The sequence below is a fragment of the Mytilus galloprovincialis genome, chromosome 13 (genome assembly GCF_965363235.1).
Source record: "Mytilus galloprovincialis chromosome 13, xbMytGall1.hap1.1, whole genome shotgun sequence".
Lineage (NCBI taxonomy): Eukaryota > Metazoa > Mollusca > Bivalvia > Mytilida > Mytilidae > Mytilus > Mytilus galloprovincialis.
Window position 1 is genome coordinate 49,081,528 of NC_134850.1, and position 16,120 is coordinate 49,097,647.

The window sequence follows — 16,120 nt, forward strand, 5'->3', positions numbered from 1 at the left end:
TAGTGTCTATGGTGTGCCCTTATAAAAATCATTTTCCGAAAGATTTCCTGAACTTTGATTTATGAAAAGATATTGATCACAGAAACATGCATCAGGAACAACATATGAAATAGGGGAATTGAACACTTATTTTGTAACTAAATCAAAAAATACACCTGAAAATCAATGGTGTTACTGTCAATGGCGAGACCACTTTAATAAAATAACACCACTGACCAGTTTAGTAACACCACTGAATATAATATGACAATCTGTATTTTTTATGTTTCTTTCACGTTTAACAAGCGAAACATGATATTATTTATGAAATATTATACTTATTAAACAATGTTTGAACAATATAATGTATTACATATACAAAGTTTTCACAAATTGGTGTATGCTGGTAACACCAATGACACTATTTAGTAACACTATTGACAATTTTAGTTATTGATGTTATGTTATATAATTTGGGATTTTTTAGCATAAGAATCATTTTTTTCTTCTTTTTCTTTTGCTCAGTGTTCTTTGTTTTGTGCTCCTTACTTAAGAAAAGAAATTTGAAATGTGATGTCAATGGTGATACTTTTGTGTCACTGAAGGGTCAGTGGTGTTACTATATAAAAATTCAATTTTTTTTAATTTTTTTTTTTAATAAATGAAAGTGTGTTTTAGGTCGTATACGAAAGGATTAGGCATTATCTAATCATTCAATCTTACACAATTTACATATATTCAATTTAGGTGTATTTTCAAATAATTACAACGGCCATAATTATAACAGCCAACTTTTTACGACAATTTATTCTGAAATTTAAATAAAATGCACACCTATAAAAATAATGTCAATAAGTAGTAATTTCAACCGTAACAACAAATTGGAACAGTTGTTTGATATTCAACAATATTTATCATTAACTAAATTCATGATTAATATTGGTAACACCATTGACATGATTCTATCAGAGGATGACCTTAATTTGTTAAAATTAAAGGAACTCTTCATTTTTTCCATTGCATATTTCTAAAAATAGTTGCCACCATATTATAGAATAGAAGGACATATTTAAATTTTTAAAACAATGCCATCATTTATCCTATTCGAAATTTGCATGTTTTTTTGGTTTTTTTTTTTTTTATAATAACCCATTTACGAGTGATACTTATATAAACTAGATATCATTGAGATGGGAGCCATCTCTGTGGGCCCCGCTGTCAATAACGTGGGGTAAATAAGTTGTATGGATAATCTGATATGAAGCATTATTTGAAGTTATTACATAGTCTCATGTGTGATTTTGATCTAAGATTTTAAGTTAAAACTGATAAATATTCTCATCTTACTTTCATAGTATAATAGTGATATGACTGCATGATGTGAACTCATTGTTTACTACTCTAAGGTGACTTCTGGATATATGGATTGATGTTTGAACAATATGTTTAAAGGTGCTGCCCAATTGATATTTGTCACATATTTTTAGAATTATGCCTTCAATATATTATGACCCACCAAGTATAAAGTATGAAATATTAATGGTTCTCGAGAGGTAGAGCGGACACAATTTGTTAAGAACAACGAACGGATGGACAGACCGACAGACTGATCTTAGACCTAGGATGCATACATTATGACACATTCTCTTGTGTTGGTTAATATATATGTTAAGTTGAAAATGTTTGTCAGGTATAAAGTATGAAATAATAACAGCTGTCCTCTCAAAATATAATGTGGATCAAATTTGTTAGCGATGGACAGACCAACAGACAGACAGACCTTTGACCTAGGAAGTGGTACATACATCATGACACACCCTCTGGTGTTGGTTAAAATGGATGTCAAGTATAATATTTGAAATCATAACGGTTCTCAAGATATAGAGCGGACACAATCTTCACCACAGGACACAGGGTTGTCAACTGAAACCAAAGTTTTTTTGACGTTGACCTTTGACCTAGGAAGTTGTACATACATCATGACACGCCCTCTGGTGGTGGTTAAAATGTATGACAAGTATATACTTTGAAATCATAACGATTATCTAGATATGGAGCGGACACGATCTTCACCACAGGACACAGGATTGTCAACTCGAAACCAAAGTTTTTGACCTTGACCTTTGACCTAGGAAGTTGTACATACATCATGACACACCCTCTGGTGGTTGTTAAAATGGATGTCAAGTATAAACTTTGAAATCATAATGGTTATCTAGATATGGAGCGGACACGATCATCACCACAGGACACGGGGTTGTCAACTGAAACCAAAGTTTTTGACCTTGACCTTTGACCTAGGAAGTTGTACATACAACATGACACACCCTCTGGTGTTGGTTAATAATCATGTTAAGTATTAAGTATGAAATCATAACGGTTCTCTAGATATGGAGCGGACACGAAAGTGTTACGGACGGACGGACGGACGGACGGACGGACAGACTGATCACTATAGGGCGACCCGCCGTCGGCGGGGCCCTAATTAAAAACACATATCAACAACTTGTTTAAATATTTGAGTATAGAACAATACAAATTCTGCATATATATGTGAATAGACATTTTCTTTGCAAAAATGTATAATATTTTCAACGAACAAAATCTTCCTTTCATTATATATTCAGTATTACTTTAAAACTTTTTTACGTGTTAATTCTTTGATAACTGGTGTTGATTGATGAAAGGTTAGCATTACAGCGGTGCTTTGATTTTGAGCCAATGATCATTTCATTTGTTCCAACCACCATCAGCTAAACTTTGACATGTTAATTACGTTAATAAAACAGATGTACATAACAAAGGTATGCATAAAAGTAACTTTGAAACACCGTTTTTATTTCCAGAAATAGACAAATTAATCCTAAATCCTTACAACATGAACATCCGGTCTCTTTATCAGTAAAGCAGGGTAATCTTTGATTCGACTTCCGACTTGTCTACACCTTGGATGTGTTTATAATTTAATTTTATAATGGGATTTCTGTCAATCTCAGTTTAGTGGCGGATCCAGGGGAGGGTTCCAGGGGTTGGAACCCCCCCTTTTTATCCTGAGTTGGGACCCCCCCCTCTTCAAACTGGCTTGATCTGCCTCTGCAGTTTGATATTGGCTTAGTAAGGTGGTTTTATGTTTGTACATGTACTCAATTCCAAAGACCAATATTGCAAAGAAAAGGGAGCTTATTTTAATAGATATAAACTATTTACTTAGTTTCATGAAAACTTTACAAAGCATTTTTGAGTTGTTAACAAACTGGAAAATATCGCCTTTTTATGTTAAGATCCCGTAACTCGGAAACGTACAATCTAAGATTTATAAATGTCGGGAGGGAGCTTATACCAATTCACCAAAGTTGCATGAACATTAATAAAAGTGATTTAGTTTATTGTCAGACATTTTGACGACGGACAGACGGACAACAGTATTTCATAATACATCACATGAAGCGGCGTAAACAAAACTTATTTCTTCTTTTTGTCTCCTTTTGGATAGAAATCCATCTTGTCAACTTGAACATAAACTTTGAAACTTTTTATTTTTCAAGGTCCCATCAGGGGTATGTGAATGCAAACAGTAATAACAAACAATAACATATATACAAATATACAAAATAATGATATAAAAGAATGACATGGTTACATATCCAATGGTATAAATAAAGAAAATGATCTAAGGAATTTACAGTGGAAGGCGAATCTAATTTATAACAAACAGGACAATTTTACAAAATTTGGCAATTAAATTGTAGTCATCAGAACAAAAAAGTTCACAATACTTTATAGCATTTGGCTTTTTATATATATACACATTACAGGGCAAAAGCCTTTGTTTCCTTTAAATAGATAATGAAATTCATCACCAAACATAAATCACAAATGTGATCATCACGTTCGACACCCTAAAAACGACTTTGTTCTATTGGCATTTTGTGGTTCATACATCTAGATTAAAATATGCCTTTGGAAGATCAATTGGTTAATCAACAATATATCTTTCAAAATTATTAACTGTTTTGAAAATTTTATAATTTAATAAAGGCAACAGTATAGTATACCGCTGTTCGAAATTCATAAATCGATTGAGAGAGCAAAACAAATCCAGGTTACAAACTAAAACTGAGGGAAACGCATCAAATATATGAGACTATAACATAACATTGGCCATTTTTCTGACTTGGTACAGGACATTTTAAGAAAAAAAAAAACTGGTTGGGTGAACCTGGTTTTGTGGTATGCCAAACCTCCCGCTTTTATGGCAATGTTAAATGTACAATTGAAATGACAAACTTACATGACAGGACTACACTACAAATTTAACAGAATCTTAAACAGAAGTATCACATGTTTATTTGAACTGATCACAAAGACATTGTTTGATCAGATTTGATATGACTCGTTTTTTGGTACACTCCGTGACAGCCAGTTCCGTTTGAAAGACCACAATAATTAAGGTTTTTTGATATGCATATTATATAATAACTTGTACAAAGTAGCAGCAATTTCATTTTGCTTATTACAAATAATTCTTTTCCAGAATGCAGCCATTCTACTATTGATAAAAAATATCAATATGAAAGCTTCCTAGTTTACCATACATATTACAATTTGGTGTACATTTTTCAGACTTAGTATATATTTATAAAATTGCATACAAAATGATTCTAGTATACTGTTATTAGTAAAACTCCAAATCTCACAACCATACATTAATAAAGGTAAAACCATTACATCAAACATCTCAAGCTGTATATCAATAGGTAAATTTAGTTTTCTATTTTTTTCATTATATACTAAACATAGTCTTTCTAGCTTGACAAACTAATCTTTCTTTATTTTTAAAAAATGATCTATTTGAAGCGAAAATTATTCCAAGATATGTAAAATCATCAACAATATCGATAATATGACCATCATAAGTGAATGCAAGGTTATCATTCAGTTTAAAAGTACGTTTTCTAAAAATTACAATCTTAGTCTTAGCAACATTTACTTCTAATTTCCAACATTTGCAATACAAATACATGGCATTCAAGGCAGCTTGCAATTCAGATTAGGACTCTGCTAGAATTACAGTGTCATCAGCGTAAAGTGAAAGATACAATCTAAAATATACACCAAGTTCATCATTATCAAGGAAAATATGAGCAGCATGGTAAACATTTGACAAACCTTCATAAGAATGTGACAAAAAATTCAACTAGATCATTTGAAAACAATGAAAATATTACAGGAGACAAATTTTCTCCTTGGCGTATGCCTACATTGCTAAAAAGGTAACTTGAGATGTTACAACCTAATCGTACACAAGATTTGGCATTTTTAACATACTGTGAATTACTTTAATCATTTTACCATCAATACATTGTTGTTGTAACTTGTGCCATAATGCACATAATGCACATCTATCCACCGAGTCAAAGACTTTCTGGAAGTCAACAAAAGCACAAAATAAAGATTTGTTACATCTCAAGTAAAGATCAAAATTATCTAAATAACAATTAAGCCCTTTGATTCAGCACACATGTGAATAATTTACCAAAACAGGTAAGCACCGTAATGTCCCTGTAATTATCAGGGGCCATGTCAATGAAAGTATCCTAGGATATGTTCTAAGATAGGTCTTATGACATTATTTAGGATAGTCATAGGACGTGTCTGAGACATGTCTTAGGATGTAAAACAAAGCTATCTTAGGACTGTCCTAACTACGATGGTATGGACCTAGGACCATCCTAACACATTTATTTAATTGATTATTTTGCTTATTACAAATAATTCTTTTCCAGAATGCAGCCATTCTACTATTGATAAAAAATATCAATATGAAAGCTTCCTAGTTTACCATACATATTACAATTTGGTGTACATTTTTCAGACTTAGTATATATTTATAAAATTGCATACAAAATGATTCTAGTATACTGTTATTAGTAAAACTCCAAATCTCACAACCATACATTAATAAAGGTAAAACCATTACATCAAACATCTCAAGCTGTATATCAATAGGTAAATTTAGTTTTCTATTTTTTTCATTATATACTAAACATAGTCTTTCTAGCTTGACAAACTAATCTTTCTTTATTTTAAAAAAATGATCTATTTGAAGCGAAAATTATTCCAAGATATGTAAAATCATCAACAATATCGATAATATGACCATCATAAGTGAATGCAAGGTTATCATTCAGTTTAAAAGTACGTTTTCTAAAAATTACAATCTTAGTCTTAGCAACATTTACTTCTAATTTCCAACATTTGCAATACAAATACATGGCATTCAAGGCAGCTTGCAATTCAGATTAGGACTCTGCTAGAATTACAGTGTCATCAGCGTAAAGTGAAAGATACAATCTAAAATATACACCAAGTTCATCATTATCAAGGAAAATATGAGCAGCATGGTAAACATTTGACAAACCTTCATAAGAATGTGACAAAAAATTCAACTAGATCATTTGAAAACAATGAAAATATTACAGGAGACAAATTTTCTCCTTGGCGTATGCCTACATTGCTAAAAAGGTAACTTGAGATGTTACAACCTAATCGTACACAAGATTTGGCATTTTTAACATACTGTGAATTACTTTAATCATTTTACCATCAATACATTGTTGTTGTAACTTGTGCCATAATGCACATAATGCACATCTATCCACCGAGTCAAAGGCTTTCCGGAAGTCAACAAAAGCACAAAATAAAGATTTGTCACATCTCAAGTAAAGATCAAAATTATCTAAATAACAATTAAGCTCTTTGATTCAGCACACATGTGAATAATTTACCAAAACAGGTAAGCACCGTAATGTCCCTGTAATTATCAGGGGCCATGTCAATGAAAGTATCCTAGGATATGTTCTAAGATAGGTCTTATGACATTATTTAGGATAGTCATAGGACGTGTCTGAGACATGTCTTAGGATGTAAAACAAAGCTATCTTAGGACTGTCCTAACTACGATGGTATGGACCTAGGACCATCCTAACACATTTATTTAATTGAAAAATATATGTAGAGAATCGAATGACATATATGCTATTGTATTTCACTGTACATGTATAAAGGAAGGGAGAAGGGCTCAATCATTGAAAACAATTTACGCAAAATAAAAGTTTTAACGCAATACTATTAGCTACTTTATTATACATGTTAAAACAATATAAAATGAATTTCATACGACAAGAAAACTAAATAGTCACACCACTTTGTTAAATACGATATTCGTCCTGCAGTTTAGTTAAATTAGTTTTGTCTTGGGTCTAGTCGATTTCATTACATGTATTGAATAAGGATTAATAAAAAGGAAGTAATTGTTTTCAACATTTCAATTAACATTCATTTGCACAGTTTGGTTAAGTGGAAAAAAAGTCACTCATGATGATAGTATGTTTAAGCAAAAAGGGCAGCATCATTTATTCTATATAAATATGACATCGTCAAACATACTTTTTGGATATTGATGTCCATTTCATATAAATTTGTTTACAGAAAAGCAATTTAAGTTTATAATAAAGCCCTTCACCAAATGACTTGCAATATCTTAATGAATTTAGGCATGTGCATCAATTTAGTTCTAGCAGACCCACACAAAGTTCATTTTTTCAAAAAATCAAACTGAATATTGTAAACTCTTTTTGTTGATATCTGGAAGTATTTTAAATATAAAATTTGTTTACAAATTGAAAATAATGTAACACAATTAAATCTTTAACAAATATTTGAAAAAAAAATTGTTTCATTATTTGATTTTTTTATAACATTTTAATAGTTTAATATTGTATTAGTATTTTCATCATTGAGTTTATGCCATATTTGTTGTTTTTACTTCGTTTTAGGATATGGTAAGCCTTTAGGACTATCCTAAGACATATATGTCCTAACTTTGGGACCAAATTTAGGACATGTCTTACTTTAGGAGACTTTCGTTAACCGAATTTAGGACTAAGACGTGTCCTAAGACCATCCTAAGACATGTCCTAGTCCTAGGACAGCTTCGTTGACACGGCCCCAGGATTTACAGGGTCTCCTTTACATTTGTTAAAGAATTGAATGCTTTTTTTTTTGTAACTTCATTGGGGTGTAAAAGCGTTAAACCGAAGTACATTTTGTATGAAGCGCGGAAGCGCTTTATTCTAAAGATGTGCGCACGGTCAACGCTTTTACAACCCTATGAAAGTACAAAAAGAAGCATTCAATACTTATAACTTCTTAATGAAATTTTTATTATACAATCTTTATTGAGTACATACAACTTTTGTGTACTCTTTACTGCACATTGTTAAATTCAACAGTTTTAACTCTCCAGTTATAACTTTGTGCTCTATGATACAATTTACGTTTCTCAAAACATTTTCTATTGAACTATGGTTTCCTAACCTTTCTTGTTTTTAAAGAATTATCTCCCTTTCTAGTGACTTTTTTCCCCCAATACCAAATCACATTTTGAGGCAGCTTGTAAAATTAAAGAACTATTGAATTAACAACAATATTATCTATCAGATCAGTATCCATTTTTCAAGTTTAACAACTGTTACAATTTAATGACTAACAGCTTCATCAATGCAATCATTAAACTTCTGATATTTGTCATTGTCCCATTGACATTTGAAACGTCAATATCAACATATCTTTACATGACATTTCAATATAAATTGCATTGTGCACATCACTAAGCATTGGATCATAAGGAATAATTTAAAAATCTAAAATATTTGTAAACAATTCAGGAGACATAATACAATAGTCAACAACAGTGGATTCTTTACAAGTAAGTGCCCCAATATTTTTATCATTGAAAAATTTGCCATTTGCAATCAATAAATTTAAGTCTTTGCATAACAGACGACATCAAAAGTTCAATGATGGATAAAAAAACCCCACTTAATTCACATAGTTTTTTCACTGACCCCCCTCCTCTTAATTCGGGGGAAAATGATTGACCAATAAGGATATATGTAAAATCGATTTTGGATAAACAAAACTTGCAGCAATTTTAACACCCCACCCCACCCCAACCCCACCCAAACTATTTGAATTAAGATTTTTTTTATCCATCATTGATCTTTTGATCGGTTATGTGCATTCTTGATATCAAGACATTGTATTTTCATTGTTGACAAATCACAATAATCCGTCAATCTATAAAGATTAAGTTATATAAGCAGGAAAAGGAGAATATATAATTATATAATATCAAGATAAATAGCAAAATTAATATAAAAATGAGTATAGTTTATATAAATAAACTTATGATTATCATAAGACCATCATAAGACACCTCTCGTGTAGTCCTAACTTTATGACCAACTTTAAGAGATGTCCTAATTTAGGACCACGTTGTGAAACCCACTAAGGACTAAGATATGTCATAAGACAATCCTAAGACATGTCTTAGTCCTAAGACAGCTTCGTGAAACTGGGCCCAGGCTTATAATTAAAATACGCCAGACGCACGTTTTGTCTTCATAAGACTCATCAGTAACGCTCATATCAAAATAGTTGCTGGCCAAATAAGTACAAGTGACTCGGGTTTGTAAGAGGAATTGCTATGAACTCACTAAATTTTCCATGGGAGGTGTTATTTCTTCTGCATGCAAGTCTAGTAATCATGATGTATACAATGTATATTTAACATTTTTCTTCATGTTTCCTGTAAAATGGCGCAAAGGTAGTATTATTTTTTTTTTAGCGCGAATGAAACATAAGCTTGCGGCGCAAATTAAATACTGTATTTAAATATTTTTTTTACCGAAATGCAATGTATGTGCCTATTTCCTGTTATTGTTGATAAGAACAATAGGATAATAATAATTATAAGTAAAGGATTATCGCATTAAGAAAGAAGCTTGTAAATTGCTTCTAGTCAATGAAGAAAGGGAATTATGAATTTTAAATGTTGTAATTATACTAAGTCCTCAAGTGTTAACTTATCTCCTTTTGATCAATAGTTTATTTCCTGGTTAGTGTATGACTTCATTTCGGTCATTATAGTGAAGACTAGTTAGTCTAATGGATATGAGGAACAATTACTTCTTATATGTCTGGGAAAATTATAGTACAAATTGAAAACGTTAATAATTGTGAGTATGACTGAAAAATAAAAAAAATAATTTAGTTTATTTATTCATTTATGAACCCAAATGATTTACACCTTTATATAACTCAATTGTTAATACACATGCAAATGATGTTATCAACTAAAATTGAATTTTTCAAATAAGTAAAAAAAATAGTATCTGCCTTATATAAATTTCTTATATATTAATTAATGGAGCGGAATGCTTGAAAAAAGTATTAAAGCATAAAGCAAAGAGGAAAAAACTAACCAGAGTTGAGAAAAGCTATAAGCTAAATGTTTATGATAGATATCAATCATCAGTTTCTGGAGTAAGGGTCTTATCTATATTCTTAGTCCTTTGTTATTCTTAAAGTTGCATGCCCATATATTATTCATATAAATTATATAAAAGTCTGAAAATTGTACCCAACATTAATTTTGTCCCTCAACGGGATTCGAACTCGCACCTTTGATACACTACAGCACACATATATATATTTTAGCACCCTATAATAAATAATTATATTTATGTTAATATAATGTGTTTATAGATAACATACGTACACAACATTTATATGTTTGAATGTGCTTCAGGGCTGTGCTAACTAATTCATGTATAGAGAAATCCTTTGTTCAGAACAGGATAATCCATACTAAAAAATGTTTCATATTCTTCACAATTATGAAACCAATAATTTCATTATTCTAAACAAAACGAAATTAAAAAGTATAAATTAATGTTGATAAGATATTAATGAAGAAAGTCAAATATAATGCAGAAAACGTCTTTTGATACGGTAGATTTTGTCATGTTATGGAGTGGTATTTGCCTTAAAAAATACCAATGAAGGGACTGTGTTTCCCGAGCCGCAAGTCGAGGTAAATTTGGTTATAAATTATTATGTCAGACATTTTTTTTATAAATCTTCATTGATACGCAATACCCATCAGCCCTCATCTTGTCTATGCAACAAACAACCACCAATTGAGTAACGAGAACTGAAATAGCATGAACAATCTCGGATGACGGGTTAATTAGTATTTGAATACATAATTGTTTTATTTGATGCTGACCAAAATATGCTTGTTTTTCCTATTTCAGATAGGTTTCTAAGCCCACTTCAACATGAGGAGGATGAAATTGACGATAGTGTCCATGCTAGTTACAATTGTGATCCTCTTAGTATATCTGTCTCTGTTTACCCAGAACTATATTACTACTGGAGATGACAACCTAATATTCATATCAGAACACACTATTAAAAGTAGTAAATCATCATCAATTAAAATACCAAAGGACTACACAAGCAAGTTTCCAGAGATCATAGATCTGATCAGAAAAATTAATGTATCTCCTCTACTGGTTACCCTTATAAACAGAGCATACCTACCTTTTGCTTTCAGTTGGTTATGTAATACAGAGCAAATGGGTATTCATAAACAGGTATTATTATTATCTAGATTTAAACTCTAAAAGAAAGATTGTTAGCATGGTTAGTGTGGTCGTTTTAAAGAAGTAATTTTGAAAACTATTCGCGCGCTCTCTCTCTCTGTATGTGAACTGTAAATATAAAAGTCAGAATATGTGGTATGATTGCCTATGAGACAACTCTCCAATAGTGATCAAATTACTCAGAAGTTAACAACTATATAGGTCACCCGACGGCTTTCAATAACGAGCAATGAAAAAATTGTCTGCAACATTGTTATTTTTTTTTTTTCGAAAGCTAAACATTAAGCATTATGATTTATGAACCCGTTTTCCAAATTCAATAAAGGATCGTAAAGGACCTTTGAAACGCGTATGTAGATTTTAGTTTTCATAAAACTGATATTCAACAGAAAACATAAAAACTTTTCAATATGAAAATAAGAAGATGTGGTTTAATTGCCAATGAAACAACTCTCCACCAGAGACCAAATAACATAGAAGGTAATAACTATTATGTAGGTCTCCGTACGGCACTTAACAATAAATCATTAACCTATACTAGTACCTAAACCTTAATGAATAGTATTGCAAATTTACATTTCAGGTTTTATTCATTACAACAGATGAAGAATCCAAAGACCAGCTAAATAAATTATGGCCAAAAATAAACGTGGTAGCCATTTCTGGAATGTCAGCAGTGTCGACCGACCAATCTTATAGTCATGCTGGATATATACGTCTTATGATACGTAGGACACAAATATTACTAGATATTTTACAGAATAATATACCGATATTTTTGTTTGAGGTAGATTGTTTATGGATAAGAAACCCTGTTCCGTCATTGGTCAAAAATGAAGGATATGATATTTTAGTAAATCCGGTTTCAAATCGACCAGGTGTGGTTGCTGGTGGTTTCATATATATGTTTCCTACTAATTCAACAAAATTCTTATGGACGGAGTTAAATGCCAAGTTGCTTACATTGGAGAAAAAAATATCAAATTTATCCCCTGAAAAGGGCATACCTGAAAGTGAGAATGATCAAATGTATTTATCAGATCTTGTAAAAAGACGAGTTAGTGGGTTGAAACCTAAATACTTACCGTTAGATCAATATGCAGATGGCAAATGGTATTCATTTCCAGAAAACACAACAGCAACATTAGATCCTTATGTGATCAACAATAACTGGGTTATTGGTAATACAAATAAGATTTCAAGAGCAAAATCATGGGGTCATTGGTTTATTTTATCGGATAATACTTGTGATGGTGAACAGGTTAAAAAGATTGTAAAACTTTGATAAATGCTCTTAAGTACTTATATGAAACAGGAAGTTGTTTAATCAATATGTCTCTCACTTATGGAAATCGGATATCTTACTTAAGAAACCGGAAGTTGTTTAATCAAATATACTAATCGTTGGTGAATTGCTTAGATTCAAGAAGGTGAATAACTCGATAAACTACAATCAAAATTAATTAAAAAAAAAACACAATAAAACAACCATCCATTTGAGATTAACGTGAGGTCGGTCTTTAATGTAGCCTGGCATCCCGTCCCAATCTAGCTGCGCGTCGCAAGGGCCAGGTGGGGAACAAATACCACGTGATCGATTCAGTGCCAGTTGACTCTGAATCTAAAGTGAGGCTGAATAAATATTTGCATAAATTTTGATGTTTGATGGAAACCAGCAATTTCAAACCAATGATTAAGAAACATTGCTTCTGATTCAATTAATTTTGCTCTCAGATTGACCAGTCCCCATTGTCAGTAATATAATAAAATAAATATATATTTAACAGTATAAATAAAAAGGACCCCAGGCTATATTTAATTTTACAAAAGATCAATATCAGCTGTAAAGCTCTAAATTTACCCTAGTGTTTTTAGCAAAGAAATACAATACCAAAGGTAGATAAGAAAACAGATTTACTAATAAGTCAAGGAAAGATGGATAGTGCATTCTCAATAGAAATTAAAAAAAAAAAAAAAAAAAAAAAATTCACAAAGTATTAAACAGAAATCTATGAGTTAAGCAACATGAACCATACTACGGCTTGCGCTTAACACAGAATCGCATTTATGTATACGACACTTCTCTTTGAATGGCTTAAACCTTGAAGAAGAAGGGGAAACAAGAATGTGTCCTAAGTACACGGATGCCCCATCCGCATTATCATGTTCTATGTTCAGTGGACCGTGAAAATGGGGTAAAATCTCTAATTTGGCATTACAATTAGAATGATCATATCATAAGGAACATGTTTAATAAGTTTCAAGTTGATTGGACTTCAACTTCATCAAAACTACCTCGACCAAAAACTTAAACCTGAAGCGGGACAGACGGACGAACGGAAGAACGGACGAACGGACGAACTAACGAACGAACAGACGGACCCACAAACCAGAAAACATAATGTCCATAAATGGGGCATAATAAATGGATTAATATCAAAACTTATCCCGCATGCAGCTGTGGCTATCCAGCCGAAGATTGTATTAATTTTTTTTTCGAATTTCCTCCTTTTGGCCTTTTCAATACCCTTTAACTTCCCTCACCGCATAGAGTTATAAAGACAGAGGTTGCGTATTTAATCTTAAAATCCCAAATAAGTAACAGTTTGATAATGATAAAAAAATAATAATAAATTTTGATGAGGTTAAATAATTGAACGTGACAGCGTACTTGTACATCCCTATCAAATGAAAAGAATCATCATTTAAACTAGTATAATTCAAAAACTACCTTAAAACTGTAAGAGTCAAGTAAGGAAGCCGGAGTTACTGGAAACAAGTGATGTCAGGAAAATGAGTGATGGCAGGAAAATGATTGATGGCAGGAAAATGAGTGATGGTAGGAAAAATGAGTGATGGTAGGGAAAATGAAGGACTCATTCTATAGTTTTTTCATTGATGCCCTCTGGGGAAACTGTCCTTAGCTTTCTTATACAAAATCTTTCCCGAGCAAGTATTTTTGGCCTTTGATCAACCCTCGTTGTGGTCTATGAGTGTGTAGGTAAGGTTTTTGAGATCAGCTTTGGCGTGCTTAGGTTATCACAAATGACGACTTACGGGGAGGTCGGACTTGCCGGTGTAGTCTTTGTTGTATACCTTCTTCAGTGTCGATATGGCATGCAGTATGTTGGCGAGACAGAGCAGCCATTCAACAAACACATGAATGGTCATCGAAGAGACTACGCCTGCAAGCCCGATCCCACTTTTATGAAACTCGTACACAATCCATTAAACCCCAAAACGCGCACCGAGTTCAAATTTGAGAACTGTTTCAATTTTCTTTCTAGAGTTATGCTCCTTTTTAATTGGAAAATTGCAAATTTTTTATTTAGCGGGGGCATTTGTTTTCTCGTTCACATTCTGCATGATATTATTTTGTTTTCTCTCGTAATTTTTTGTTTGTGTGTTGTACATACATTTCTGTACAGACAGTTAACAAAAACAAGGAAGCAAGTTGCTTTCTTCAAATAAAGAAAAGCAATATCGCTGACTGGTAACCAAACAATTGTTGCTTATTTTTGAAATAATTGAATGTAAATAGAATAAGGTAATGGTGATGTTTAAACACCTTTTTTGAAAATATGTAATTGTATGTATATTCTTGACCAAGTCAATAAAAAGCACTATTTGACTTCAGTTGTTAATAGATGATTGTGTACAGCTACCATTTGAATTAACCTTTTAAGGGTTGATTTTTATATATATTACTTGGGGTGAAGATAATTGGTATTTTTTCGTGTTTGATATACATTAGTCTAAATCCTATTGCAATTCCTAGTTTCTGCAACCCGGACGTCTAAAGAGAATTGCACAGCCAAATCACAATATAAATTTCAGCACTCAGTTTGCGCTATAATCTAAATGTATTTATTTTTATCTTTTCATATCTTCATATTTTGTTTGTTGGATGCCTTCAATTACTCGTATACTCATTTCTCTGAACTCATGGTCGAGGTGGCATAGATAAATTGAAGTTCCAAATGCCAGGTTAAGTGTAACTCTGTGGTATGCAACATATACGATGTTTTCGTATTTTGTTCGTGTGCTTAACACACCAGCCTGTTGGGACATCTTATATACTGACAAAGATTTCGGTCTCATATAAAGCATCTCAAAGCTTAAGGATTTCTTTGAGTTACTCTAATCCACCAACATTTTCTACAGGACATTCATATATAGTTTTGAAGATTTTGCTAATTCAGAAGTTTTATAAATACCTGATCATGAACTTGCTCTCAAAAGACAAGTGCGACAAGACAAGACAAAATAATTTTATTCTTTAAAACCACTGTGTATACATTGGTACAAAGAATAAAATAATAATACATAGCATACAAAATAAATAAAAAGTGTGAAGCTTTTCTCAAAAGAACCAATATACATAAAAAGATATGTTTGGTAAAGGTAAATAAATATACACAATATATACTATTATGCTGAAATGTATTAGTCTAGTCTACAAAAGACTCATCAGTGCATGACACTTGAACAAAAAAGTAAAAAAAAAGGCCAAAGAAAGTACGAAGTTTGAGAGATTTGAGGGCCCAAAAATCTGAAGGGTTTTTCCATATATGGTAATATAGTCTTGGGGGTAGGCTGGTTATCTCCCATACAACATTATATTATCA

The 16,120-nt window shown here is 31.9% G+C and overlaps 1 protein-coding gene across 5 annotated transcripts in view; it reads left to right on the plus strand.

Annotated features, from left to right (window-relative positions):
* The window catches only part of LOC143057584 (uncharacterized), a 101,131-nt gene extending 86,005 nt beyond the window's left edge, over positions 1-15,126 (plus strand). For 3 of the 5 annotated variants that reach the window (XM_076230906.1, XM_076230907.1, XM_076230905.1), the window contains 2 exons: positions 11,142-11,483; positions 12,076-15,126. In XM_076230906.1, the coding sequence (XP_076087021.1) occupies positions 11,166-11,483; positions 12,076-12,777 (1,020 nt within the window). In that variant the 5' untranslated portion in view covers positions 11,142-11,165 and the 3' untranslated portion in view covers positions 12,778-15,126. Of the gene's footprint in view, positions 1-8,604; positions 8,750-9,929; positions 10,062-11,141; positions 11,484-12,075 lie in introns of those variants that run through there. The other 2 variants (XM_076230904.1, XM_076230903.1) reach the window with 2 other exon arrangements.
* The last annotated feature ends 994 nt before the right edge of the window (positions 15,127-16,120 follow it).